Here is a 25,690-nt window from a genome sequence, read left to right as displayed (position 1 = left end):
GAGAGAGGCAGTGATGCTTTCCAACCCAAAGGACTCTACCGTGGGTTGTGCAGGGCAGGGACACTCACCCATCCTCGCTTGCTGACTGCCCCATGCCCAGTGCGGCACCGGCGCTGGTGTTCACCTCCATCACTCCCACGTCAGGGGGTCCAGCCGGCTCCTTGCGGCGCAGGAAGTCGTTCATCTTGGCCCCCACGGCCTTGCCCAGGTTACGAAGGTGCTGGCTGCCAGCGGGGCGGGAGGGCTGTGGCAAGGCACCAGTGGGAACGTGCTGCAGGCGTGGGGTGGGTGCCGTGGCAGCACTGGTGTTCTCAAACATACTATGGTCCACTGGAAAAGAAAGGAAGCAGAGAGTGGCTATGAGGCAGGATGCGGGGACTTGATCATCCCAGGGCTGCCTCCCAGCAGCATGGGGAGGACACCATATGGGGACAGAAAGACCGTTTCTGTAGCCCCACAGCTGTGTTGTGCATGCCGTGAGGACATAGTAGGGGAGCAACAATCTCAGGGCACCACATTGCTGCCACCAGCACACTGACGACATCTCTTACCTGACACCAAGCAGCTTGGGAAGCAGATTGTGGAAAGAAAGAGAGAGAAGGTTTGTCAAGGGATATAGCAAGGGGACCCCCCCAGGATCCCTCATTTGCTGGGGTACCCACCGCCTGGGCTCTGAACTGTACATCCTCAAGTGGCACTTTCTACTGCTCACTCACCTTGCTATGGCCAAGTCGCTGGAGCCATGTGTGTGCAAAATCTCACATTACCACACCACCCCATGCTCAACTGGCCTCAGCTTGAATAGACTGAGTCCCTACACCTTGCCCCTTGCTCCCCACCAGCCCTGAGGACGGAGCCAGCAAGCATCACCTCAGTCATCAGGTTCCCAGAACCCTGAGGTGGGCAGAACCTTGCGTTCCAAAAATATTCTGCTGTGTGACATCAGCCATTAGCAATGCCAGCTGGTGGATTCTGGGGCCTCAACAAAGAACATCACAGGGGTAATGGATGGATTTTTCATGCCAGCTATTTTGATTGAGGCCATGCCCCATGCTCCCAGAAGAGGCAACCTGGAGGCAACTCTCTCCTGGGATCAGTGCAGCCTGCCTGGTGAGCACCGAGGATGCATCCAGGCAGGGGAGCAAGGAGGGGTCTGGCTGGATGTACCTGCCTGCGTGGGCAGGAGAGGGGTAACTGCCCTTATGGCAGAAGGTGCATTCTAGGAATGGGAAGGGGAATCCTGCTGTTGCAGTCCACCTCTGCACAATGGTGCTTTTCACCCTTACGTCTTCCCAGCAGGAACCTTGAAAGCTGGGGATGCTGCCTCCAACTGCTCCAGCTCACAGCCCCCAGCTCTGCCCCTATGTCAGGACAGCACTTCATGGGACAGCTCCAGCTGGCTGCTGGGTGAGCTCTCAGTGCTGGGGGGATGTCTGGTGACAGAGGCAGTCACCTCCACAACGCACAGAGTGAGACAGACCAACCCATCAGCCAGAGCCCTGGGCAGAGAAGGGCTCTACTGAACACTATGCCAAGGGTGGGACTCCTTGTGGGTCTCCAGCACCACTCCCATCCCCATGGGTGCCCGTGCTCACGCAGTGACCCTGACTCACTCTTGCCCCTTCCCTCTGCAGACCGCAGCTCCACAGCCTCAGCAGGCAGCGAGCTCCCTGCCCGCACCATCTACAGACCTTGGTGCTCACCGTACAGCTACCTCATCTGCACCAAAGCAGCCTCTCAGCAGCACCTCTCCTCCTGTCCACTCAGTAGCACCTGGGAGTCTGAGGATCCCAAAAACCTCTTGGAGGCCCTCGCCTCTTTGTCCTGCTCTTCAGAGGAGCTCCAGACCCCGGAGAGTGCCAGCAACAGGGTCAGTATCACCACCGGAGACATCCTTCCAGCTTCCTTGGAGCAGCATGCACCAAAGCACGGCTACAAGTGCATGTCATGCTGCCGCATCTTCCCCACGCTGTGCTCAGTCAAGAACCATGTCCAGTGCAGCTCCCAGGAGGGCTATAGCTGCAAGGTGTATTACCACAAGCTCAAGGCCCTGTTGGAGAAGGAGCACAATGTACAGGAGACCAAAACCCCTTTGGTGCCCGAGTAGCTCCAGCAGCTGGGCCACTGCCGCAGGAGGGCACTGCTCCATTGCTCCACTGCTGCACAATAAACACCATGCAGATCACAGCCTGCCTGCTACTCTCTTCGGAGGCACAGCTCTGCTGCAGCCCCTCGTTGAAAAAATGCTTCTCACATCCTTTCAGAAGCTGTTTTCCTCCCCCAGTGGCCAAAAATTCCCAATGCCTGGAAAGCTCTGTGTAGCATCTCTGCGGAGAGGTGTGCAAGCCCCAGCAGCCCACAAGCACCCTCAAGCTGTCAAACAGCCCTGAGATGACCCCAACACCATTTGGGGCACCCCTCTCTCACAGTCAGCTGGCAGTCAGCACAGCTCAGAGCTGCGGGGTCCCGCAGGGGAGGATGCTCAGTTCCAAGAGAATCTGTGCAATGCTGGGGGTGCCACCCCTGGTGCTGGCTGCCAGCCCAGGCTGGCAGAGTGTGGAGGGCAGGAGGAGTATGGAAAGAGAGAGAGTCAGCAAGAAGGAAGAGACAACAGAAAGCCTTGAGAAATAGAAAGATTTATTTAGCAAAAGCCAATCAACTAATGACAACACCCAAGGGTTAAGTGCACTTACATTGACAGATTGGTTTCTCAGATAGACCGAGTCAACAGTTAGTAACACGACAGTTGTAGGAAAAGAAAGGACAAAAAAATATAGCTATAAAACCCCAGTCAAGGTCCATAACAAAAGTGAGAAGCTAGAGAGGCATTTTGTAGGCAGTGCTGGGCTAGGAGGACCACTCACACATACACATGGTGCTGCAGTGCAGCATGGCACTGGGTGGCTCCCAGCTGGCCCTGGCAAGGCACAGGGGGCTGCAGCACCCCTGTCAGCCCTGGGACACAGCTCACCGTTCCCTGTGGTTGTGCTGACCGTGAACCCAAGGCTCAGCCCTGCCTGCAGGAAATACCCAGGACGTGCACTCCTGCTCTATCCCCTCTGGAGCTGGTGTGGGGGCTTCCCTGGGCACCAGGCCACTGGTGAGCACATTGAAACAATCACAAAATGATTAGAAGGTCCACCTGGACCAACTCCTGTTCCAGCAAAGCCACTCAGCACAGGGTGCCCAGGCCTACGTCCAGACAGCTTTTGAAACTTCCCAAAAAAGAGACCCCCCAGTCTCTCTGGGCACCCCGTGCCAGAGCTCAGCCACCCTCGCAGCACAGAAGTGCTTCCCAGTGTTCACACTGCACTTCGTGTTCCAGTTGTCTCCATTGCCTCTCGGGCAGCCTTGAAAAATACCTGGCTCCATCCTCTTTGCACCTCTCTCTTCAGGTATCCAAACACATCAACAAATTCCCCTGAGCCTTCTTCAGGAGGAACAGTCCCAGCTCCCTCAGCCTCTCAGCAGAGGTGCTCCAGTCCCTTCTCCACTTCCACAACCTCTCACTGGTCTCTCCTCCAGGAGCTCTGTATACCTCTTGCACTGCACCAGTGCCGAGCAGAAGGGCAGGATCACTGCCTCGACCTGCTGCCTCAGCTCAGCTTGGTGTCCTCCAGGACCATCAGCTCCACCTCTGTCAAGCTGCTTTTGGAATACCCCAGTGCCTGGGCTTGTTCCTACGAGAGCCAAACTGCACTTCTCCTCGCTCAACCCCGGGAGGTTCCCACCAGCCCACCTCTCCAGTCCCTCTGGATGGCAGCACCGCCCTTTGGTGGATCAGCAGCCGCTGCTCCCAGGTTTGCTGTCTGCAGTCGTGCTGAGAGAGCCGCGTCACCCAGATCGTCCATGTGGAGGTTCAACAGCGCTGTACCACCCCTGACCTCCAGGGTACACTGCAAGCTGCTGGCCTCCAAATAGTCTGCACAGATGATTACCATCTGGGCCTGGCTGTTCAGCCAGTTTCTAACCCATCCCACTGTCTGCCCATCCGTCCCGTACATCAAGAACTTGTCTATGAGGATCTTTTGGAGACAGCATCAAAGGCTGGAACTAGCTCAGAGATAACCTGCACTCTTCCTTCTGTCACCAACATACTTACAGAAGCCTTTCTTGTCTTTGACATTTCTGGCCATATCTAATTCCATCTGGTCTTTAGCTTTCCTAACTTCATCCTGAGATGCTCAGACAATGTTTCTATTCCTTCCAGGTTGTCTGTACTTGCTTCCACCCTCTGTATGCCTCTTTTTTGGGGTCTGAATTTGACCAGCAGCTCCTTGCTCATCCATTTTTTGCCTGACTTTCTCTTTGATGGGATGGACCACTCGAGCTTGGAGGAGGTGATCTTTGAGTATCAGTCAGCTTTATTGGCCGCTCTTCACTCAAAGGCCACAATCCACAGAGTTCTTCCAGCAGATCCACAAAGAATGCTTTTCACTCCCCTCCCTGACCTAAGAATCTTAAGAATTCCTCAGGGTCACTGCAGCCAAGGCTGCCTTTGACCTCCACATTCCCCACATGCCCCTTGGTTCTGACACGAGATCCATCAGAGGACATATCCTTCCTTCCCACTAGGACTCTCTAGCTCCTGACAGCTCTGCTACCTGCAGTGCCCACCTCCTCATGGGGTGGACAGTGCACAGCACAGCCCTTGCTCCCCCTGGGGTCTCACCTGCACCCTGCTCCTCCACCCCGAGGGGACTGGAGCAGGAGAAAACCATGGACCTTCCTCACAGCAGAGTCAAACACTGGAGCAGAGCAAGAGCTTGAGTCTGGGAGATAGGCAGCCAGGGGTTAGATGCAGGCAGATCAAGCAGAGACAGCTGGCAAAAGGAAAAGCAGCAGGCAAGCAGCAAAGCAAAGCAGAAGCAGGACAGGAGGGTGGAAGATGTGGAAGACAATCTTGTCAATCCTGTCTCCCCATGTTTCTGTAAGGAGCAGAAGGGTCATCTGGTTTGCATCCCTTCAGTTGTGTTCTCAGAGGCTGCAACAGTGGGCAACTAGTAAGTGTGCTGCAGAGCAGGGAGAAGCTCTGGCTCCTTTGGAGGCCCCCAAGAACATCTATCAGCCTCTTAGGGGCTGGTGAAGGCCCTGAAATCCTGGATTAACTCTTCTGAAGATGAAAACCAGACACATGAAGGTGCCCACGTGCCCAGTTATTTGTCACTGTGCCACCCACGAGCTCCCCGCGTAGGGTGCCTACCTCTCCCATTCCAGCTCAGTACAGGCACTGAGCACTGCACCAGGCAATTCCCAGCAGTTCCTCATGACTGGTGTCGCCTTCCAGAGGGGTCCAGAGCCCCCCTTCTCCATCCTGGGGTCAGCATGCACCCTGAAGAAACCACCATGAATCCAGACCCTGCCTGGGAGCGGGGTTACCCCAGCCACGTGATGGGCTACACAGCCACCAAGTCACCCTGCAGAATAACCCCTTCTGGGGAATGTGAGCGTACACTGTGCCCACAGCAGCTAGGGAAGGAGGAGATCTTGCTTCCATGGAGAGGCTGTGCATGTCTGTCTGCATGCACACACAGCCATTGCCAGCAGTGTTCTGGTGGCAAGCAACCGCATAGAAATGGAATGGTTTGTCTGTAAAGCCAAGCAGGGAACTGGCAGTAGCAGTGGTGCAGGGAATTGCTTGAAAATACGACTTGAGAGCACCAGAAAGGCTTTGATACCTGGTAGCAGTACCAAAGAGCTCCGGAACTAGGCAATGAGGTAAGGAGAATTCATCCTCCCTGTGCTGTGCTCCCCAGCTCTCACTGCATGCACATTTGTGCCTCCCTATACACTTCACAGCCCAGGAGAGGAGCAGGCAATGCCCAGCACCCTCTGTCTGCCCAGGCAAGGACAAACTCTGCCCCACAGTGCCACAAACCACAGTGCCTGCAAGGAGCTGCCTGTGCCTGGCTGTACTGTGCAACTTCCTCTTATCCCTCACTTTTCCAATCTCCTTCCCAGCATTCCTCCCCCCTCACACACCCACATCGATGGGGCACCATCTCTCATCCCAGTAGCATAGCTCCAGCCTCATCTCTCACCATCTCTATCATGCAGGAAACCAATTCATGCTGGCTCTTTTGTCCCTCCTGTCCCTGCCCCGTACCTGTTTTCTCATTCCTCCAGCAAAAACATTCTCCAGTTTCATTGCTCCACCCAATAGTAACACTGCTAGCAGTGGCTCCTAACCCATGACGGTTGCTGAGCAGCAATGCCAGCAGCACAAGGAGCCCTGCAGGGACTGCTGCTGAGAGCACTTTGCTTCCCTTGCTTCTGATCTCAAGATGCAGCTTGGGAGTACATGGGGACCAGGGAGCAACACAAGCCTGGCATGAAGCTGAGGGTGCTGAGGGCCGGCTGAGCTCAGGACAAGATGACTGGCAGCAGGGAAGGAAGATCTGCCCCCTGCTCCAACAGAGATACTGCAGTACCACCACATCTACCTCCCTAAAGCTGCTGTGGACTGCACACATCAGGGTCCTGGGCACAGCACAAGCCAGGGAGGGAGCTGCCAGCACGGCAGCATCACGCACCATGCCCAGCTCTGGCCCCTGCTGCCAACCAGCACCACGCTCCCTCCACCATCCCTGGGGGTCCCGGCTGCTCTGTGCCACCTCTTGACATCCCCTACACCGCAATCTCATCCTCCAGACTGTCACCCAGGTCCTGCCGGGGCTGGACGTTGAGCAGGCGTGGCGGTTCCTCCTGGGACCAGGAGTCGCGCTCCTCGCTCTCGTCCGTGTTGGACTCATACTCAGAGGCGATGCCCGACTCACGGAACTTGAGGAGCTCCAGGCTGCCCAGAGCCGGCTCTGGGGCGTGCGACCCCGAGCTCGGCAGGAAGTGGTAGCACTCCAGCTTCACCAGACAGTCGTTCCTACCTATGGGGCTGCCCAGGGCGCTGGGGAAGCCCGAGCCAGGGCCCAGCTGCGGCAGGTGGGTGTCCTCAGGCTGCGGGGTGGTCGGGTCGCAGAGCACGGGGAGGACGCTGGAGCGGAAGGTGATCTCCAGCAGGCTGTCCTGGGAGCCTGCTGCAAGAGAAGGGCATGGCTGAGAGGCAGGCAGTGCCACCCTGTCCCTCCCGGGCATCCCAAGGCCACCATGGCTGGCTGCAGACCCACAGCCTCAAATGCATGGATGACAGTGGCACGTGTGCCAGGAGCTGCTGGCCTGCAGAGAGCCAGGATGGAAAGCTAGCTGCCTTTCCCTGGCTCCTGCAGGCAACTGATGGCCACATCTACTGGAAAAGAAGGTCAAGGAGGGTCTCTGTGGCAAGGAGGGAGCTGGCATAGACGTGCAGCTGCTGGGGAGAGCAGACATACAGCTAATGGACATGTGTGATGGCCACCCCACACCTCCCTCCATCCTGCATGCAGGTGTCCTACTGCACATGCACAAGCCAGGCCAGAATGGCACTAATATTGCGCCTCCCCAGAAAACATCAGAAATGCACCAAAAAGTGGGGTATAACACCCACGCGTTCCCCATGGACTCTACCCCTAGCCCCTCTCACACAGGGGCACTGGTGCTGTGCTGTGCCATGTCTCCAAATTCAATGTCTCTCCGGAGCCAGGGTGCACAGCAAGGTCCCCCGCCACACACCCCCTTGTGCCATGGGTTCCCAGCTAGCTGTGAGGTGAGAGGTTGGGGCAGGAGTGCTTACTGGTGTTGTTCCCCGCCAGCTTCAATTCCAGCTCCTGCACCTGTTTGACCAGGAGCGAGATGTGCTGCAGCAAGTCCTTGTTCTGGAGCAGGAGCTGGTGCACACGTGCCTGCGCCTCCAGGCGTGCCGCTGCCTCTGCAGCCAGCTGGTCCTTCAGCAGGTGGACCTGAGGGGCAGAAGGCACACCGTCACATCGGAATACACTCAATGACCGTGGGGAATGCAAGGGAGCCCTTTGCACAGCTCTGCTGGGTGAGGCAGCAGCTGGCGGTAGTGGAATTGCAATTAAATGCTAAGCAGGTGCGCAGTCTCTGTGCTGACAGCATCAGCCTGGAAAAAATCTTTCCCCTCTGCATCACAGAAGCCTGCAGCAGGGCTTGGGGTGGTGCTCAGGTGCTGCAGAGAAGCAGCCAGCAGAGCCCACGTGTTGCAGCTGGCAGAGGGGCAGTGCCTTGTGCCACCAGTCCCAAGGGACAGCACTCAGATGGACAGGTATCTGGAAACACCTTAAAAAAAAAGTCTCTCTGGTCAGCGAGGGAGCTAAATGATATTTCATCTCCAGCTAATTACAGGCAACGATAATTACAGAATGGTCCCTGCAGCTACAGACCCATCAGTTTGACACAGATCCTGGTTGACACAGCACAGCTACTGGTTTGTTTGTAAAGAATTAAGCCTGTGCCAGTCACCATGTTCAGAGACAAACTGGCTTGGTATTTCTTGAGAGAAGATAACAAGTACCATCAACAGAGATGTTGATGTAATGTGCTCAGTCATCTAACAGGCATTTGACACAGCAGAACATAACTTTTTCATTAATAAATTAGTGTGACACCGAATCACCACGGCTCACGCTGAATGGATTGGAGAGGAGCTAAGTGACAGCTCTGGGACGAGAACCACGCCGAGGCGGGCAGAGCTCCAGTGCAGGGTGTCAGCCCCTGGAGAAAGCAGGATGAGCCACTGGCTGCCATCCCACAAGCCAGCCAAGAGATAGCTACACACTACTTCAGATTTTTTTAAATCTGGAAGTAGGAAGAAAAAGAAATCAGCAGTGTAAAGGTCTGCAGATCCACAAAGATTGGGAACTACCAAAGGTGACGAGTCTCTGTCCCACAGGGATGTGGTTTCCTGTATGAACAACATCCTGCTGCTTGGGCAGGAATGGAGGACCCCCAAAAATGCAGGTTCCTCTTTCAAAGGGTGAGCCATTTCCCAAGGCCACGACCCTTGTAGAAGGATCAGTGCTGATTTTTGATGCCTGGGGAGAAAAGCCAAAGCAAAGCAGAAAAAGTCTTCTGGAGCTGCTTGCTCAGGCCAGTTGAATGGCCTTCAGCTGCACCAGGGGAGGCTCAGGTTGGATGTTAGGAAAAATTCTTCTCTGAAATAGTGGTGATGCATTGGCACAGGCTGCCCAGGGTGGTGGTGGGGTCACTGTCCCTGGAGGTGTTCAAGAGTTGAGGAGATGTGGCAGTGGAGGACATGGTCAGTGAGCATGGTGCGTATGGGCAGATGGTTGCTATTGATTCTGTGAAAGATAAACAGTTGGAGAGAGCTCTGGAAGTGTCAGGGGACAAGCAAAGCTATGGTCATTGGTCAAATGGAGGAGCCAGAGCTGCTGAAATGAGGAAAACTCAGGCAGAGTGAGCTGCTGGCTGTGGTTGGCCAGGATTAGTGGCACGGTTTGGCATTTTGCCACATGCCTCATGATGGGTCTCCCCAGGCTTCAATGTTGCGCCCCCAGAAAACAGTGTTGGGACAAACCTGTGCCACAGCCACTTGTGTCTGCTGCTGCTGCTGCTGCAGGAGCTGCTGCAGGAGCTGCATTTGGTGGTGTGCAGACAGAGGAGTGCCCAGGTCGGGCAGCGGGGTGGATGATGGCAGCAGCATCTTGGGCGAAGCGGTCAGGATGTCCTCAGGGTGGAGGCAGCCCTGCAACACACCAATGTCAGTACGGGCAACCCTGTGCCTCCACAGCCATGAGAGCTGCCAGGCACAGAGCAGTCTCCAAAATTTCCAGGAATAAGGCTGCTGCATTCCAAGCAAATCACGCTTTGCTGAGGCAGGAGAGGCCTGCTGAAAAGCTCTGAGAACAATTTTTGCCTGAGGCCGGCTGACGGGCTCGCTGACCTCCCCATGTTCCCCCAGGCTCGTGACAAAAGCACAAATATTATTGCAGTAAGTTTTGGAAAAGGCTGCCGTTTCCCATGGAAATTTCCACTGTCTCAAAAATAACCCTTTTTTGAGGTGTGCAAGAAAAACAATTATCCCTATCAGCTCTGCCCCAACTCTTTCCATGTGGCTGAGCTTTGGTACGGTGCTCTGCAGATGCAGCTCAGCCCCGAGCCAAAGTGCAGCGGCAGACAGCTTTGATCTAGGAATGCTGCAAAATCCCTCCTGACCCCCGGGCTCCCAGAGGGACCCACACACCTTGGTGTCACCGCTCGCCTCCTTGCCCACAGCATCCAGGTCCGTGACGCCGCGGCTGAAGTCGAGGATGTCAGCCCCGGGCAGCGGCAGCTCCACAGCATCGATGTCGGTCTCCTCAGCTGAGGTGGCTGCCCGCTCTGCAGCAGTGAGGCGGCAGGCTGTGGGACAGCAGGGCACGGCTGGGGGTGAGCACTGGGACCCTGCATTCCCCCCTTCATTCCCTGTACCCCCATCCTCGGCTGCCCCATCTGTTTGATCTCTGCTCGCTTGCATTTCCCCCAGCAGGAGCTACCCAAGCACATTAATGTCCTGTTTAAGCCAAAGTCCCTTGCAATGCTCCTTAGGGCTTCCCAGACGCTGTGTCCCAGAGCAGTGCATGTCTTATATGCAGGCTGGGGAATCGCACATCATGTTTCCATGGCTGTGCTTCTGTGGCTGCCAAGGGCAGGGCTCATAAATACCTCCAGGGACCAGCAGCCAAAAGCCCTGGATTTGGGGCTGGCTATTGAGAACAGGAGACACAGAAAGCTGAAGGTAAACAAGAGGTTATGGGAAAACAAAAAGGACGGATGCTCAGAAATCCCCAGGGAGCTGCAAACCAAGGCCAGGACATTGTGCAGAGGAAAAACAAACAATGAGCCACTCAGGCCAGCAGCAGCCCCTCAGGACAGCAGTGCTGCAGGGTCAGGCAGCTCCAGAGGACCCTGCACCCTATGGGGGACAGGGAATCTGAATGCAGACAGGCAGCAGGACCTTCAGACATCCCAAAGGGCCCCTAAAATGGGCTTGAAGAAGGCTGCAGGTGTGCAAGCCATCTCTTGCAGAACAGCCACCCACTCCCCTCTCTTACAATTCCGAGCATCAGATACAAGCTTGGGGATGTAGGGACAGTCCCTGCTTTGGCCCCTTTCCTGGCAACAGCGAGGAAATGTTTGTAGCATGTGAAGTGGAGAGCACTTGGGCACCCAGCCGAGCCCAGAGCGCTGCTAATGGGCTCCCAGCACGGGGGATGTCTGTGAGGATGAAGGTTAACACCTAGTGAAGGCTCCTTGCTGGGCAAGATCCCGCTGCACTGCAGGGCAGACTGCCGTGCAAATCCGTTCCCTGCAGGTGTCAGCCGGCAGCAAGCTTCACAGAGAGACAGAGGCTCTGCAGATGGTGCCTGCCAGCCACCTCAGCAATGATCTGTGGCCTCTTCACCCCAGCACGGTACCTGGGACATCCAGATCGTCCCCGTTCCTCTCGCTGTCCCCGTCCTCCTGCCCGTCTGCATTTTGCTGGGTGTGCTGCAGGCTCAGCTTGTGGCAGACCTCAAACGCCTGTCCCACCGTCCGCACGATGCGCATGGCTTGGCTCTGCAGCAGGAGGGAGAACAGCAGAGGCATCAGCCCATAGTGAGCAGCTGCCCAGCTTTCTGTGCATCGCCACTGCGACCGCAGCTCAGAATGCAAAACATCGTGATTCCAGGTCCTGGCCCAGCCACCCCGCTGGGACGTGTTCCCAGCATCCTCACCTTCTTTTTGGATTTGAAGACATTGCACCTGAACACGTTGCTAGACCCATCCCGGGCAATGTAGCTGAAGATCTTTAGGTCCTGCGAGTCATGGGACACATAGAATATCCTGCAAGGACAGAAAGGAAGGGGAGGGCATTGCATCCAACACACACTACCCACTTGCTGCCCGGGATGCCAGCAAGGCCACAGCCGGAGTCTCACAGGCCACACTCTGGGTGCTGGCAGCTGCCCAGCCTCTGCAGCACAGCCCTGCTAAAGCCCAGCAGAAATTCTTTTTTGGCAGTGGTTCCACCTGGGGTGAAAAAAAAATCCTCTGCTGACTCAGCAGCAGCAAACCCTTCACAAAGATAGCGCAGGGATTTCGCTGCTCAGCCCCCATGGCAGCGCTGGAGGTCCCAGGTTGCAGGAGACCCACAGGAACAAAACCTCTGTGCCTTTTTGATGTCTGGTCTCCTCCACCCCAGCCAGCCCGCTGGGTGGATGCTGGGAGTGCACAGCAAGCCAGAGCAGCTGCCCTGTGCCCTCTGAAATCACCACAGGACAGTCCTATCGGCTACTGCGCCCCAGCCCGGCTCCAGCCCATGGAGCCACCCCGCCATCAGGTCTCTCCCTTCCCCAGCAGGGTGCAGCTTTATTGCTCTAATTGGGATCATTAAAAGGAGCTTAGTGGCACCTCGCCCAGCTGTCCTGCAGAACTCAGCAGAGGTTTTCCTACAGGAGTGTGCCTGCTCCCAGCTGAGCACGGACCCAGAAGCCATCACTGCACAGCTCAGAGCTCAGTTCAGGCTTCAGGGTGCTGGTGTGGCACATCAGAGCCTTTTTGCCATCCCCAAGTGATCTTACCTGTAAATGGGATCATGCATGACAAGCATTTTGTTCTCATCCCAGGCCCATTCTTTTTTCTGCAAGGAAAAAAGCTGAAAATCAGTACGTCAGATGCTGCCCTCATGATCGAAAACAGGGCAGAGGCAGTGCTGGGGCAGTGCTTGCTGTAGTCCTGCTGCTGCCCTACAGCCCCAGCAGATGACCTGCCCAGTGTGCAGCCAAAAAGCCCTGTGCAGCCAGAGTGCTTCCTGCCCAAAGCACAGCCAGGGACCTCCTGATTCCTGGGAATCCATGGATTTCATCTCACTGCACACCCTGCAGGTCCCCAGCACTGCCACCTTGGTCTGGGGCTGCCTACCTTCTTCTTCTTCTTCAGAATGACCTTCACGCCGTCCACTGACACGACGAGGTTCACCTTCTTCTTCTTGATGTTCTTGGCTTTGAACTCATACTGCAGAGAGAGGCCAAGTTAGTCCTCCTGGGGAGCTCTGAAGGGCAATTCCCCAACCCCTCCCCCAGCTTGAACTCTGGGAGGAGAAACACTATGCCAAGCACAGTTCTGGGGGGCTCAGTGTAAAATCAGAGATGACTGCTAAGGACTCAGTGAACCTTGCCAGGGGAGACAGCATAATGCGATTACCCACTTCAATTAGAAATCACTGGATGGGAAATAAAACCCAGGAACTTCCAAAGATCAGTGGCTAAACACAAAACTCCAGCCCAGCTACAGGGAGAGAACACGATTCCCCCAAACCCAACCACTCCTGCATACAGAGCCCTACAATCACTGAGGGCTTGGGCAGGGTGAACAGGTCAGGTGTTAATTCAGGCTGAGCAAAGTCCCACACAGCACTAGTGAGGGTTGCCTTTTGCTAAAGCTATGGCTGGAAGTATTTGGGGGTAAAACCACAGCATTTTGTGGCTCAGTAGGACCACACACACTCTTGTGGCCCTGCAGGGTGCCAGGGGACAGGGGATGCTTGGCCAGTAATTGTGCTCATGGAGCACCCATCTGCTCCCATCACTGCAGAGTTTTGCAGAGTCACAGAACCTCCCCACCACTGACATTGGTACCCAGCGCCCCTGTGGCACAGCATCCCTGTATCCTGCACTCAAGAAAGAGGGATTTAATGAACTTGTTCATTAGCTAGCCTTGCTGCAAAGGGAGCAGCAGCCGGGCCCTGCCTTAGGTCCTTGCTGAGGCTCTGGGTGACATTTCCAGCACTGCATGATGCATCAGCTCTGGCAGCCAGAAGCCAGCAGGCAGCAAACGCTTCTGGCCCCAACCTGTGATCCAATGATAAAAGACCTGAAAATACAATTCCTCAAAGCCATTTGGAAGTGGCTGAGAGAGATGAGGGAGGCAGATGACTCAGAAAAGCACCTGACAGGGTGATGCAGCTCTGCCTGTCCCAGCGCACGGAGCAGGCAGGCTGGGCGAGCCCATACGCTCCAAAGCCACAGTTGTTGGCTGCAGAAATCAAAGCTCAGGCTACAGACAGATTCCACATCCCCTGCCTGCCTGCCAGCTGCTTGCAGGGCTGTGCCCTGCTTCCATGGTGCAGCAGCAGATCTCCAGAGCCGCTCAGCAAGGAGCCCGTTGGAGCCAGTTTCCAAGGGTCACCCCTCACAAGCAGAGGAGTTGCAGAATTGAGCACAGCCCTCACCACCTCAGTCTGACTTGCAGGTCCTGCTGCTCATTGATCAGCAGCACCAGGCCATGCCGCCAAGCTGCTGGAGCCAAAGTTTGCTGTTCTGAGTGACCCTAAGTGCTAATTAATCTGTGCTCAGAAGAGACTCCAACCCTGAAAAACAGCTCAGGGTTAGAGAGAGTATTTTTAGCCTGGGCTTTGGGTGAGTAACAGCCCCAGGAAAGCAAAGCAGACAGAGCAGGATTCAGCAAAGGTGTTACCAAACCCTGGCACGGGCTGTATGGGGCAGAATGGGTATGGAACTGCTGGGGAAGGGTCCCCTTTGCCTCATCCTACTGGGGCTGCTGGTGAGGGCAGTGCCTGGGCTCATCCCTTGCCCGCCTGCTTCGAGGCAAGCATCCTGCCCAGGCCGTGCTGCAGCCAAATCCCTTTGTGGCAAAGCTCCAGCATGAACTGGAAGCAGCTAAGAAAGCAAATTCTCCAAAAGGCTGAGCACTCAGATCTGCTCCCATAAATCTGGCCCTTGATCCTGATGCCGAGGCGAGTGCAAAGCTCCCCTGCAAACCTGAGCCTTCAGAACTATGCCACATCCACTCCAGCTCAGGTTCATTAGTGCAGCACTCTGACGAGCACAGACACTCTTTGGGATACGTTTCCCACGTAATGAAGCACAGCTCTAACCAATAAAACACTAATGAACTCATGCCCATTGGGGCTCTCTAATGAGATGCTAACCATAATTTAATAATGAATCGGTGACAAAGAGAATTCAATAAAACAGCAACTCAGCTTCCCCTCCTCTCTGATGCACACTTGTCAGTCCAAGGTACAGAGGTCCAGGGGAGGAGGGAGTGGGTCAGGAGGGCAGAGCTGACATCACCACCCAAAGCTGCCCCAGTGCAGTGCTGGCAAGTCTGAATGATTCAGTGCATGCTGCAATTGCAACAGGTGCCCAGCTGGACCTGACCTCAGCCCACATGAACTTGTCCATGTGCACAAAGGCTGTAGGTGATGCTGGGGAAGAGACCCACAGTTGGTAGAAATAGAGCTGGGAAGGAGGGAGTGCACCAGTGGGAATGAGCAGCAGAGCAAGAAGAGCCTAAATGCTAAATGATCTGAAAAGCAAGTAGGAGCACCAGCACCATTTGGGAGCCACTGTGTCCTGCTCATAACCACAGTATGCAATTTGTTCTGTCCTTCTCACAAGGCTTTGATTCCTCAAACCAAACAGATTTCACCCCAAGCAGTAGCTACATGTAGGGTCGAAGAAAGCACCAGCTTGTGCAGATTGTCTGAGCGAGATGTGAGTCACAGAAACTGCAAGGGGTGAAATCAGAACCGAGCAGGGTTTGCCCAGTACTCCTGGCTCATGGTGCAACAGTTCAAATGAGCAGGGTTTTGTTTTATCCCAACCCGCACAGGGATCAGCCTGCGCTGACCCAGAAGATAATTTGCACCCTGCTCAGGGATGGGACACAACCTTATCGCCTCCTCTCCCTGCCCTCTGGCAGAGCCTGGGCTGCTAACAAGTAGGGTTATTTTTGCATGCAGCGAGCTGGAGAGCACCACCAGGACAGGCAGCGGGCATGCAGCACATTGACATCCATGCTTGCACCAGTGCCAGCTACCTCATATCACCACAAGCTGTAGGATCCTACATGGGGAAAGCAGTGCTCATGGTACCCAGCTTCCTTTCCTGCAGAAGGAAAACCACATTTCCCACTGCTGAGTAAACAAGGAGTATAAGCTCTGCTACAGCCCAGCCTACTGTTTCATAAAGAAAAGATACAGGACTCCTCATGAAGCAGGGAAGGATGAAAGAGGGTTTTTGCTGCTTCCCCACCACCCCCTTAGCTGGCTGCTTCCTTACAGAGAAGATGTAATGGTTTTTGCACCTTCAGCATGGCTGCCTTACCCCTCTTGGGTACAACTCCAGATTTTGAAACGCCCATAATATTACAAGTTGTGTTTAGCTATCTGAATTCTGGGCACATTCAAGACAAAATGCAAGAATGTCTCACTCATGAATATACTGTATTAGACATCTTGTAAGCTCTAAGCAGCTATGAAACAAGTGAATAACCAACAAAACCAACATGTTTATCTTCTCATTTCGAAAAGAAACATGTTTTTCTGAATATCAGAACACAAGAGCCTGAGCTCTGACCTCAGGTTGGTGGGAGTCTATTTTCAACATCTGTCCTTCATGCAGAGTTTGCTGTTTAAATATCTTCAAAGACATGCTCTTAGAAGGAAAATAATGCCAGCTGGTGTATGCATCGTTGCACAACACGTTTCTGCTGGCAGAGTATTACAAGTGCCCTTTCTTGAGAACAGGCTGATGTATGTTACTTAATAGAGAGCGCATGTAACCTTGTCAGTTTGGAGTAAAATTATGTACATGGCTTGAGTGAGAGGGGTATGTGTGAAAAGCATGAAAATCTCAGCCCCCTTAGAAATAAATGTGTTGTATGTCCTCATCTCGCTGCTCCTACACAGCAAAAGTGCAAGGAAACTTCTACCAATGCGCTATGTTGGGCAGATTGGATGCTAAAGAAGGGAGATGGGGCCTCACTAGGTTCAGCATCACCCCATGCTCTGAAAAAGATTAACCCGCATAAAAGTGCTCTCATTTCAGTCCAACCCATCTAACTGCAGCAGGTATGGATTTAAATCTGCCTACTGGCATCCTCAATCAGAAGGGGAAGGATTACTGGGAACTCTCTGCAGTCAGACTGCACTAGCAGGGTACAGCCAGATGGAAAATTCTTTGATGGAAGAGCACCTAAACATAGCGAGCTGTCGCTGTCCCAGCCAGCAGAACACAAGCTAGGCTTCAGCCCAATGCCAGCTCAGGGCAACGAAGAGAGCAGCAGCAGCTTTGTGAAGCTTTCCCCAGTCTGGTAACAACTTCCTACGAACAATTAACTCATTACCAAACAACATCTGAGGGTAAGTTTAAGGCTCCGAAGCTCCAGAAGCCCAAGAATTCCTGCTGCACACCCAACCCAACAAGCCCTATCTCTCTGCACACAGCAGTGCTCTCCCAGCAGAGCCCGGCAGTGCAACGCCGCGCAGATCAGGTTAGCAGGGGCACGTCCCTGCATGCAGCACTGCAGAGCGCTCAGGGACGAACGCCGTGTGTCCCCCCACGCACACAGACACATGTCTGGGTGTGCCAGGAAGCCTGCCTGCACAAAAACATCCTGCACGGCTCTCCTGCAGAGGGGACACTCGGCAGGGCTCCCACCGGTGCAGAGCAGGGGTTGGGTTTCACCAGTGGCCGCACTTCATTCAAAGGTAACATGGAAGGAGGAGTAACAAGGCATGGGGTGCTGGTTCTTGGGTTGGTGCTGCTTGGCAAAGCTCCTCCACAGATCAGCAGATCTGCACATATGGAAAAATGCAGCTCCACAGTGCACGTGTGCATCTGAAGCGAGCTGTGATCGTGGTGTGTGCTGACAAGGTCAGTGCCTATATTCCCATCCAACTTCAGGTTTAATTTCAGTAACGTCTGTGAGGGCCGTGTGTACTGACGGGTATAAATGGGAATCAGTCTAAAAATACCCGTGTTGCGACAGCAGCAGAGCAGAGTTAGGGCGGCTGCTTTGCAACAAGCCTGGATCGCAGCATACCATTTATCACACAAAATAGGTGCCCCAGTAACACTGACTATTTCACAATAAAATTCTGTCTGCTCAGTTTGCTGTTCCCCACCACACAGCTGCCTCCATCAGCTCCCTCTGCCTTCCCTTCTGCTCCCGAGTTCCATTAGTCAAGCTAACACCCTGAGGTACCCCTTCAACCTGAGAAGTTTCATGGGAAGCTCAGGAAAATCAGAGCTGATAGAAGTTAAGCCAGCAGCCAAGGCCAGGAGTGAGCATCCCACCACCAATGCGGGATACTGGTTTGACTGGTTGCAAATTACCAGGCTGCATGGTCACAGGCACTGCATCCACTGCTTTGGGTGCAGGGAAAGGAGGAGAAAGCACACTGCATCTGTAGGGGGATACACAGTGGAGGTGCAGTGTGGAAGGCAGCGGGATGCCTCAGTACATGCTGTTCTTGTAGCAGAGCTCAGTCCAGCCCTGCAGACACAACTCCAACAATGAGCCATACCCATTTTAGTGTTTATCATCTCTTGCTAAAATAAGCAGCAGCAGCACATTCTTTGGAAACCCCATATCTGACTGGAATTTGTGGCATTTTTAATTAGCTGCTCATTAGCTCTTCCAAACTGCAGGAACACGTCGAAGACAGACAACGTGCCCAGTTGGGATGGAGCTGTGCTGAGGCCTGGGTTAAAACTGACGGGCTGGCAGCACAGCCTGCAAGGAGGAGGCCATAAGGAGGCCACGAGGAGGAGGCAGCCATGCGGGCGCCATCTTGGTGCAGACATGCAGTGAGATGCTGGAGATAGCTGACACTGGGCAGTCCTCGGATCAAAGGGACCACAGGCACGGTGTGGTTTCTACAGAGCAGGGCTGTGCTGGTTGGCATGTTTCAGAGCACCGGGCTGCCCTGAGCAGCTCTGCAGAAACAGCCTCATCCGGCTTGCCATGGGGAGAGTCAGGAAACGCCTGGCGAGCACCTTTCAAAGAGATCAGCACTCTGTGCTTCCTTCCCAACATGCTTTCCAAGGCAGAGCCCAAGGCAACTGCTGGGCAGCATCTCTGGCACCACTGGAGTGTGCCGATCCCACCTCCACCTCGGCACTGGTGAAAAATGGGGCAGAACAAGAGGAACGTGCCCAGTGCTGCAGGGAGGTGTCAATGCAGGGAGCAGTCTGAGCACAGCAAGGTTTGCAGCCCAGGTTGTGGCACAGGATTCATTCATTTGCCTGTTTTACTGCACCAAATTGCATAAAAAGCTTGAGCAACTCCAGCGTGGTAAGCAGATGGGAACGGCCAAGCAGAAAAGCAATGACAAACCAAAAGGAAGCAGGCTGGTAATAATGTAACTAAATCAGCAATTACGAAATTCAGACAATTAATAAAGACTGAATAAGCAATAGCATTAAATGCTTAGCGCATCAGAAGCAAGCCAGCCCTGTGGGTCTCATTAAATGGTAACGGTGCTCAACAACATTTCTGGTTTGCAACTGGACAAAAAAGGCAATTATTCATATCACACATTTGTTTCCTGGCTCCTATTCAGCAATAACTCATGCAGGTACTAAAAACCATTCACTAAACTCTACATTTAAAATCAGCAAGCCTGAATACCATCCTTCAGAGAGTTTTATAAAGAGTTATAGACTCAGATCCTTGAAAAAACTCTGAGTTAACAAAGGTTTCAAGCTTTTGGGATGTTAGAACGCAGTCAATGTGGGACTGAATGCCAACCCAAAGGATGGCAGCACAACTCGACACAGCAATAATAGTACCATGCAAAATGAGATCCTAAGCTATCCCAATAAAATTAGTGGTGTATCACACAGAGGCATCAGGCTGGCTGAGAAACTTAAAGAATATCTTTCAATTTCCATCTCTGCAAACAATTTGACGAATGTTATCTAAAACAACAGTACAGCCCAGCCCGAGGGTGTGCAATCCACTAACCACTGGATTCCAAAGTCAAAGAACAATAGACAGAAAACTGACAGAAAGCCACTGTTACCCAGTAAACCCCACAACAGGGAGAGCACAACACTTATTTTTATGTGGGTCTGGAAGAAAACAGCATATTTGATATCCGGGTCAAGTGAACTTGGTGTGTATTTATTTCAGCTTGATTTCATATGGCAATGTCCAAGCCGCTTCCCAAAGGAAAAGGAACAGAAACTGAATACATAAGATGCAGAAATCTATAAAAAAAATATAGCTATCAGACATCAGTAAGTGTCATCCAGCAGAAAGGACAGCGAGCTGAGCTTCCACTGCCATGCTGCTGCTGCAGTAAGGACAACGGGGTCCTAGGTGTGTGAAAAAGAATGTGCAGCCACACAGAAAGGTGAAATTATCTCACAGCATAGTGCTGTGGGAATCCTTACTGATACAACTGATGAAATATCACCTGTTTTATAGCGCACTTGGATGAAGCATTAGGAAAGAGGTTAGAAGGAAGCAAAAAGAATATGCATCAGGCTCCCAGACTCAAGTAAGAGGGGCTGAACCACACTCAGTTCGTTCAGCTTGTCCAACAGCCCTGCTCTGCCTGGTACTGCACAGAGCAGGTGTCTGCAGGGTTGCAGCTCTGTGCAGCAATACATAGGTGACACAGCAAGGAATGTGCCAGCAGATTAAACGGAGCTGATCTTGGCCTTTGAGGACCAGCAGAGAAGCACAAGAGCAGAAAGGATCATGCACAACAACAGCATTGAAACATTGATTTTAGCTCGGATAAGCCTGACAAATCCCTTCTTCTTCCTAAGTCATAGTTTCTCATCCGTCAAACAGATATAACGTAGTGGTTGATCCTGACCTCCTCCTCATGAGATTTTTTTGCTCTTTGCTCTGCTTTGCACAACCTCTCTCTCCCCAGAGCCCTCACTTGCACAGCAGGAGCCAGGTAAAGCATCTCTGCCATGCAGACACCTGCCCAGAGGTGGGGGCTGCCCACATCTGCTCTGCCCAGCTCCATGCTGTGCAGGCTTGAGCAGTCAGCACAAGGGAGCAGCCAGACCTAGCGCCCTCCCAGGGGCACAGAGCTGTCACGGTGGCAGTAAGCTGAAAGCCTGGTTTATTCCGAAACCCACAGGAAAATTCCATGCTGCAGGAAACCAGAAGTAAATTTCAAAAGCAATGCCATGGGTGCTATGAGTCATAGAAACTCCTGGGGATTGGAGCGATGAGACAAGCCCAGCTCTGCGCTGCGCCTGCTGGGAGATGCCAGGACAAGCTGAAGCCCCAAATCAACCCCACCTCGGCACATCCTTCTCAACCTTATTTTCTGCAGCGCCCCTGCATCAGTTTTAGAATCTCTGAGATGCAGAAGGCAGAATGATCTCACATAGAAAATGATGCAGTTCCAAGAAGTCTAACATTAGGACCTTTTCTAATGCACAGGAAAGGTGTGTAAGAGTGAGCCTGGCCCCCCTGCGTCACAGCGAGCAGCCAGGGTTGTTATATTATGTGACACAGAGCACAGCCTTTCCCCTCAGTGACTGCATATCAGTAGCAACAGGATCAGCCAAAGCAGGTAGGGAGGGACAGACTAATGAAGCACCTCCAGCAAGTTCTCCAGCACCTCACCAAGGTCCTACCAAGAGAGCATGGTGCTGCTCCTTACCCAATACATGCAGTTGCATCCTCACGAGTCATTCCACAAGCATGTGCCCAGCGATGCCACCGGGGCAGGGTCTGAAGTAAGTGGGAGATTGTTTCAGTGTAAAGCTAAGCCGTGCCAGGGAAAAATCAATAAGCTCACCTTTACCCTCTTTAATCCGATAAATGGCAATTGCTACAGATATCTCACCCATTCCTCCCAGATCTAATAGAACACAATCTTCTACATCTGGGATAATGATGGGAAGCTATTAGCTCTAATAGCACACCCTGCTCCCAGTGCTGTGCTTTTCTCCCAGCCCCCACTGAGCCCAAGCCCATCACACATCCCCCCACAGGATCTGTAGCCCACCCCCAGACGGCTCCCTGTTACCGCACAGACTGCAGTGCTTGTGCTGCTTGCATTCTTTCCTCCCTTTTGTCAAGCAAGACACGATGAGTCGCCTAACACTTAAAAACTCGCTGCGGTGCTAACAGGTATATCTCAGAAAGACGCTAATTAAATGAGCTGCAAATTACACTGTGGGCTCTGTGCAAATGAGTGGCCACACGCAGCAATTTTCTCACCAGTCCAACTGTGCATGTAGCTTTCAAAGGATGAAAAATTCTGCTTTCAGCAAGCTTGTTGAAATTCAGAAACTTTGCCAGTTTGCTAAAATAAAGCTCGGCTATGCAAAGCAGAAATCACACAAAATCAGATGTACCTGGCAGAGCAGGATGTCTGGAGGAGTTAGGCTCTAAAATGCCTGAAATGCCTCCACTTTTTGAACCTGCTGGACACTTCCCAGCAACAGGCTTGCAGGAGACCTCCACAGGAGCAATTTTTACAGTGCCCATATAAGATTTCATCCTTTCTGGAACCAGAGAAAACCTGGATTAAAGCCACACTCAGCAATCCATGCAGCAAAGAAGAGGAGCGGAAATTGTCTGGAATGACTGTGCCAGGTATCATGGCTGCACTGGAAACACGCCAGGAGCACCGGGCGGAAGGCATTTGTGTATGCATACATCATGGCTGCATTAAAAACCTATACAGTTCTGGTTGTGCTCAACCATCCCGGGGAAAAGGAAAAAGAAGTGTGTTTGTAGCTTGTTTGTCTACTTTCAACTCCAATCTTCTGCAACTCTGAGCCTACGTAGTTAGGACGGAGTTGTGATTGCTTCGAGTGCACAGGCCACCCTGTTTGGAGATGGGGAGGAAGAAGGTCTCAGCAGCACATACATAAACCCAGCTGCTTGTCAGGAAAACAAGCCCTGGCCTCCTGTATTTATTGCATTTATTGCTGCACATGTGGCCAAAGATCATAGAATCTTGGGTTGGAAGGGACCTCAAAGATCACCCAGTTCCAACCCACTGCCATGGACAGGGTTGCCACCCACTAGATCAGTCTGCCCACTCTCAAGAAATGCAGTTTCCCATATAAAGCCCCTCTCAATCCAGCTCCACAAAACAGACAGAGCCGAGCTCTCGGCGTGCATCTGGCTCCGGTGCACGGCTGCCTCTGCGGGGGAGCAGGGAGCACACAGGCAGCAGGAATGCCAGCAATGCCTGCTATGCGCGTCCGGCGTGCCCCCCAGGTCGGGGGACATCCCACCAGGATGCTGCAGCCCAGCCAGCCCCAGCAGTGCTCCCATGTCCTTTGGCAGCACGTGGGGGCTCCCAGGGTGTCCTCCCCAGGGCCCCCGCTGCTGCATAGGGTGCCCATGCACTTCTGCACGAGTCTCTCTGGTGCATCACATCTGCAAGTTCATGTCTTTCTGACAACTTGCATCTGTCCCATGTTATGCTGCACCGAGGCAGCTCAAGTACACGTTTCAAACACATCATTCATCACAAGAAGTCATTATTTTATCTTAATCGGCATTCCTTCCATCATCCAGAGCTTCATCTGCACATTATCTAGGCTATGCTTAAGTTTGTCCATATAGGTCAACAAGGGATGTTTTGTTTTGTTTTGATCTGTTCTTAAACATGGGGGGTTACTGAAGTTCTCAAAGCCGTTCTCTCTGTGCCTGTCCTCTCACGCTGATGTAGAGCTGTGAAACCTTGAGGCTGAGCTGCTGATTTCAGAAGCTGGATCCCAGGTGTCTTTTCCCAGGACAACGTTGGTTCCAGGGAACTTGAAGGAAGGAAGAGAAAACAGCTGCCCATGAGCCTTGCAGAGCTCCCGATGGTGTAACATATCCTCAACCCAGCTCAGAACGAAGGTGAGCAAACCTAACGCTAACAAAACACCTCCCAGCCACTGGGCAGGCAGGGCAGCGTGCAGAAGTGTATGCAGGAAAAGCCCACAGGCTATTTACGTACCAAAATTTGAAACTAAAAATCTGTGCCACAATGCCAGACCCCTCTAAGAGAGGCTGGAGGCTTCCCAGCCACACGTTCTGCAGGAGGGGAGCAGAGGAAGAGCCGCTCCGGTGGCTGCTGGCCAGGCATTATGTGACCGGAGAGCCCAGCATCCTGGTTGTCCCTATTTTGGAAACACTGATGATTTCAGAGCCAGATGACATCCCCTGATCTGCTCGCCACCAAGTGAGCCTGCTGCTGGCTGGCCTGCAGCTCACCCATGTGCTGCTGGTTACTTGAACTCAGAGCTTCCATTTGCACATAGCCATTTACAGGCCACGGACCTGCTGGCATCCAGCATCCAAAACGTCACACAGCAATGCTCTTAGGCCAGCAGAAGAAAACAAATGTACCTCTCCTACAAGCCATATGCTGCACCCCTCTGATTGTAGTGGTGCCAGCGATCCTGCACCCTGCACCAGGCACTCATCTCAGTGCGGGAGCAGGGGAAGATTGCAGCTGTGGGAAGGGGAGGGCTGTGACCCTCACCCCAAGGGGAAGGAAGGAAGGAGCTCAGTCGTAGCACTCACCCGGATCCGCCGCATGGCTGTCACGATCTCCACCCTGCTGTTTGGCCGTGGTACATCCAAGCTGCCTATGTACTGCATGGAGAGAAATAGCGGGTTAGCCCTGTTTGCATGTCACTGACAGCTCCGGAACCTCACAGCCTCGCATTGCCCTGCTGCACCCACGCACAGCCCAGCATTTTGCCCACCATACCCAAAGTGCTGCAAGCAACAACATCTCCTCCCACCCTCCCAGCCCTCTCCCTCCCCACAAAGAGCAGTTGCCCTAAATTTCCCAGCCTCACTTTCTGCCTGCTCCTGCCTTGTAGCATGGCTTGCAGACAGCGGTCACATTTCCCCTCCTGTGTCACCTTTTGCTTCTTTAGCCGGTCCTCATGCGAGCATCCTTTCTGTTTGACAGAGTAAGAGGCTTTCTTATAGGAAAACCCTATAATAGCTTGAATGACTAAAATGGGGCAGTCCTTTGTATGCTGCACATGGCTCAGAAGCCTGTTGGATGCTGCACAGCTCAAGTTTCCTACCATAGAAAGGGAAACAAGGATCTATACCCATTGTCTCATTCTTCATAGCATTCCCGCTTGCAAGAAAGAGCCAGATTAATCTCGTTAACAAATCAAGATGAAGAAGTGTGAACTGTACAAAACCCTCAGTGCCCCCAACCAGCGGCAGCAGGCTTTGCCCCTACCACTGCTGCACAGAGCCCATCTGGGTGCAGACCACGAGCTCCCCTCAGCACGTGCTGAGCCCACCTTCAGCCCCGCAGGGATCCCATGGGCAGGCAGATGGTGACAGTGCAGGACCTGGCAGCTGATGCCATGAGGACACGCAAAGAGAGGGGATATAAAAATAAACATCAAACAGCTGGCTTGCTCATCATGTGCCGTGGCAGTGCAGGACAGCCTTACGCAACCAGGAATTAAGCCCCACGATGCAGCCACAGGCAGAGGCAGCACTCACTTTCTAAACCCCAGCAGCTAAAGCCTGACTGCAAAAGTAGCAATTACAGCCCCTAAACAGATTCTTCCCGTCCAGAATCAAGGGTTTATGTTTTATTATGAGAGGTATCTTTGCCATGAATTTACTTCCCTTTTTTTATGTCAAGCCTGGAGAGCATCAGTAGGAACTCTTGGCCACCAAACAACCCCACAGGGTGCACTTTGCTCAAAACCAGAGCATCCTGCCCACATCCCACACCCTGCTGCTGGCAGCAAGGACCTTAAGCCCACAGCACCTCAGCACATGGCTCACAGCCTTGAAACCGTCCACCTCTCCTTCACTCTGGAAACAGACAAAGCCTCGCAGTGTGATGAGTATCTCCCCAAAAATGCAGCCGGTGAGGTCAGCCTTACAGGGTGAAGGAGTGAGGATGGCGTGAGAAAGCACTGTGCTTATCAGCACCCCCAGCCCTCCCACCCATAGCTCTGAGCTTTGCTTGAGGAAGAGGTGTGGGAACATCCAGAGCTGCTGCTGGGAGCAGGGCCGCCCTGTGTAGCTTCCCCATCCC

At 53.3% G+C, this 25,690-nt stretch overlaps 1 protein-coding gene across 12 annotated transcripts in view; it reads right to left on the bottom strand.

Moving 5' to 3' along the window:
* LOC122160726 (nitric oxide synthase 1 adaptor protein) overlaps positions 1-25,690 on the bottom strand; it is a 30,623-nt gene that overhangs the window by 513 nt on the left and 4,420 nt on the right. The window contains exons 2-13 of one of the 12 annotated variants that reach the window (XM_042819548.1): positions 24,190-24,261; positions 22,017-23,432; positions 21,317-21,387; positions 12,793-12,885; positions 12,453-12,526; positions 11,607-11,715; positions 11,307-11,448; positions 10,094-10,251; positions 9,428-9,595; positions 7,664-7,829; positions 6,882-7,031; positions 69-330 (exon numbers count right to left, since the gene is read on the bottom strand). In XM_042819548.1, the coding sequence (XP_042675482.1) occupies positions 69-330; positions 6,882-7,031; positions 7,664-7,829; positions 9,428-9,595; positions 10,094-10,251; positions 11,307-11,448; positions 11,607-11,715; positions 12,453-12,526; positions 12,793-12,885; positions 21,317-21,325 (1,331 nt within the window). In that variant the 5' untranslated portion in view covers positions 21,326-21,387; positions 22,017-23,432; positions 24,190-24,261. Of the gene's footprint in view, positions 1-68; positions 7,032-7,663; positions 7,830-9,427; positions 9,596-10,093; positions 10,252-11,306; positions 11,449-11,606; positions 11,716-12,452; positions 12,527-12,792; positions 12,886-21,316; positions 21,606-22,016; positions 23,433-24,189; positions 24,262-25,417; positions 25,515-25,690 lie in introns of those variants that run through there. The other 11 variants (XM_042819547.1, XR_006168944.1, XR_006168945.1 and 8 more) reach the window with 11 other exon arrangements.

Source organism: Centrocercus urophasianus, unplaced genomic scaffold (assembly GCF_019232065.1).
Source record: "Centrocercus urophasianus isolate 14NV4802_14NV808 unplaced genomic scaffold, USGS_Curo_1.0 seq_18, whole genome shotgun sequence".
In the NCBI taxonomy this organism is placed as follows: domain Eukaryota; kingdom Metazoa; phylum Chordata; class Aves; order Galliformes; family Phasianidae; genus Centrocercus; species Centrocercus urophasianus.
This window is presented reverse-complemented; position numbering and strand designations above follow the sequence as displayed.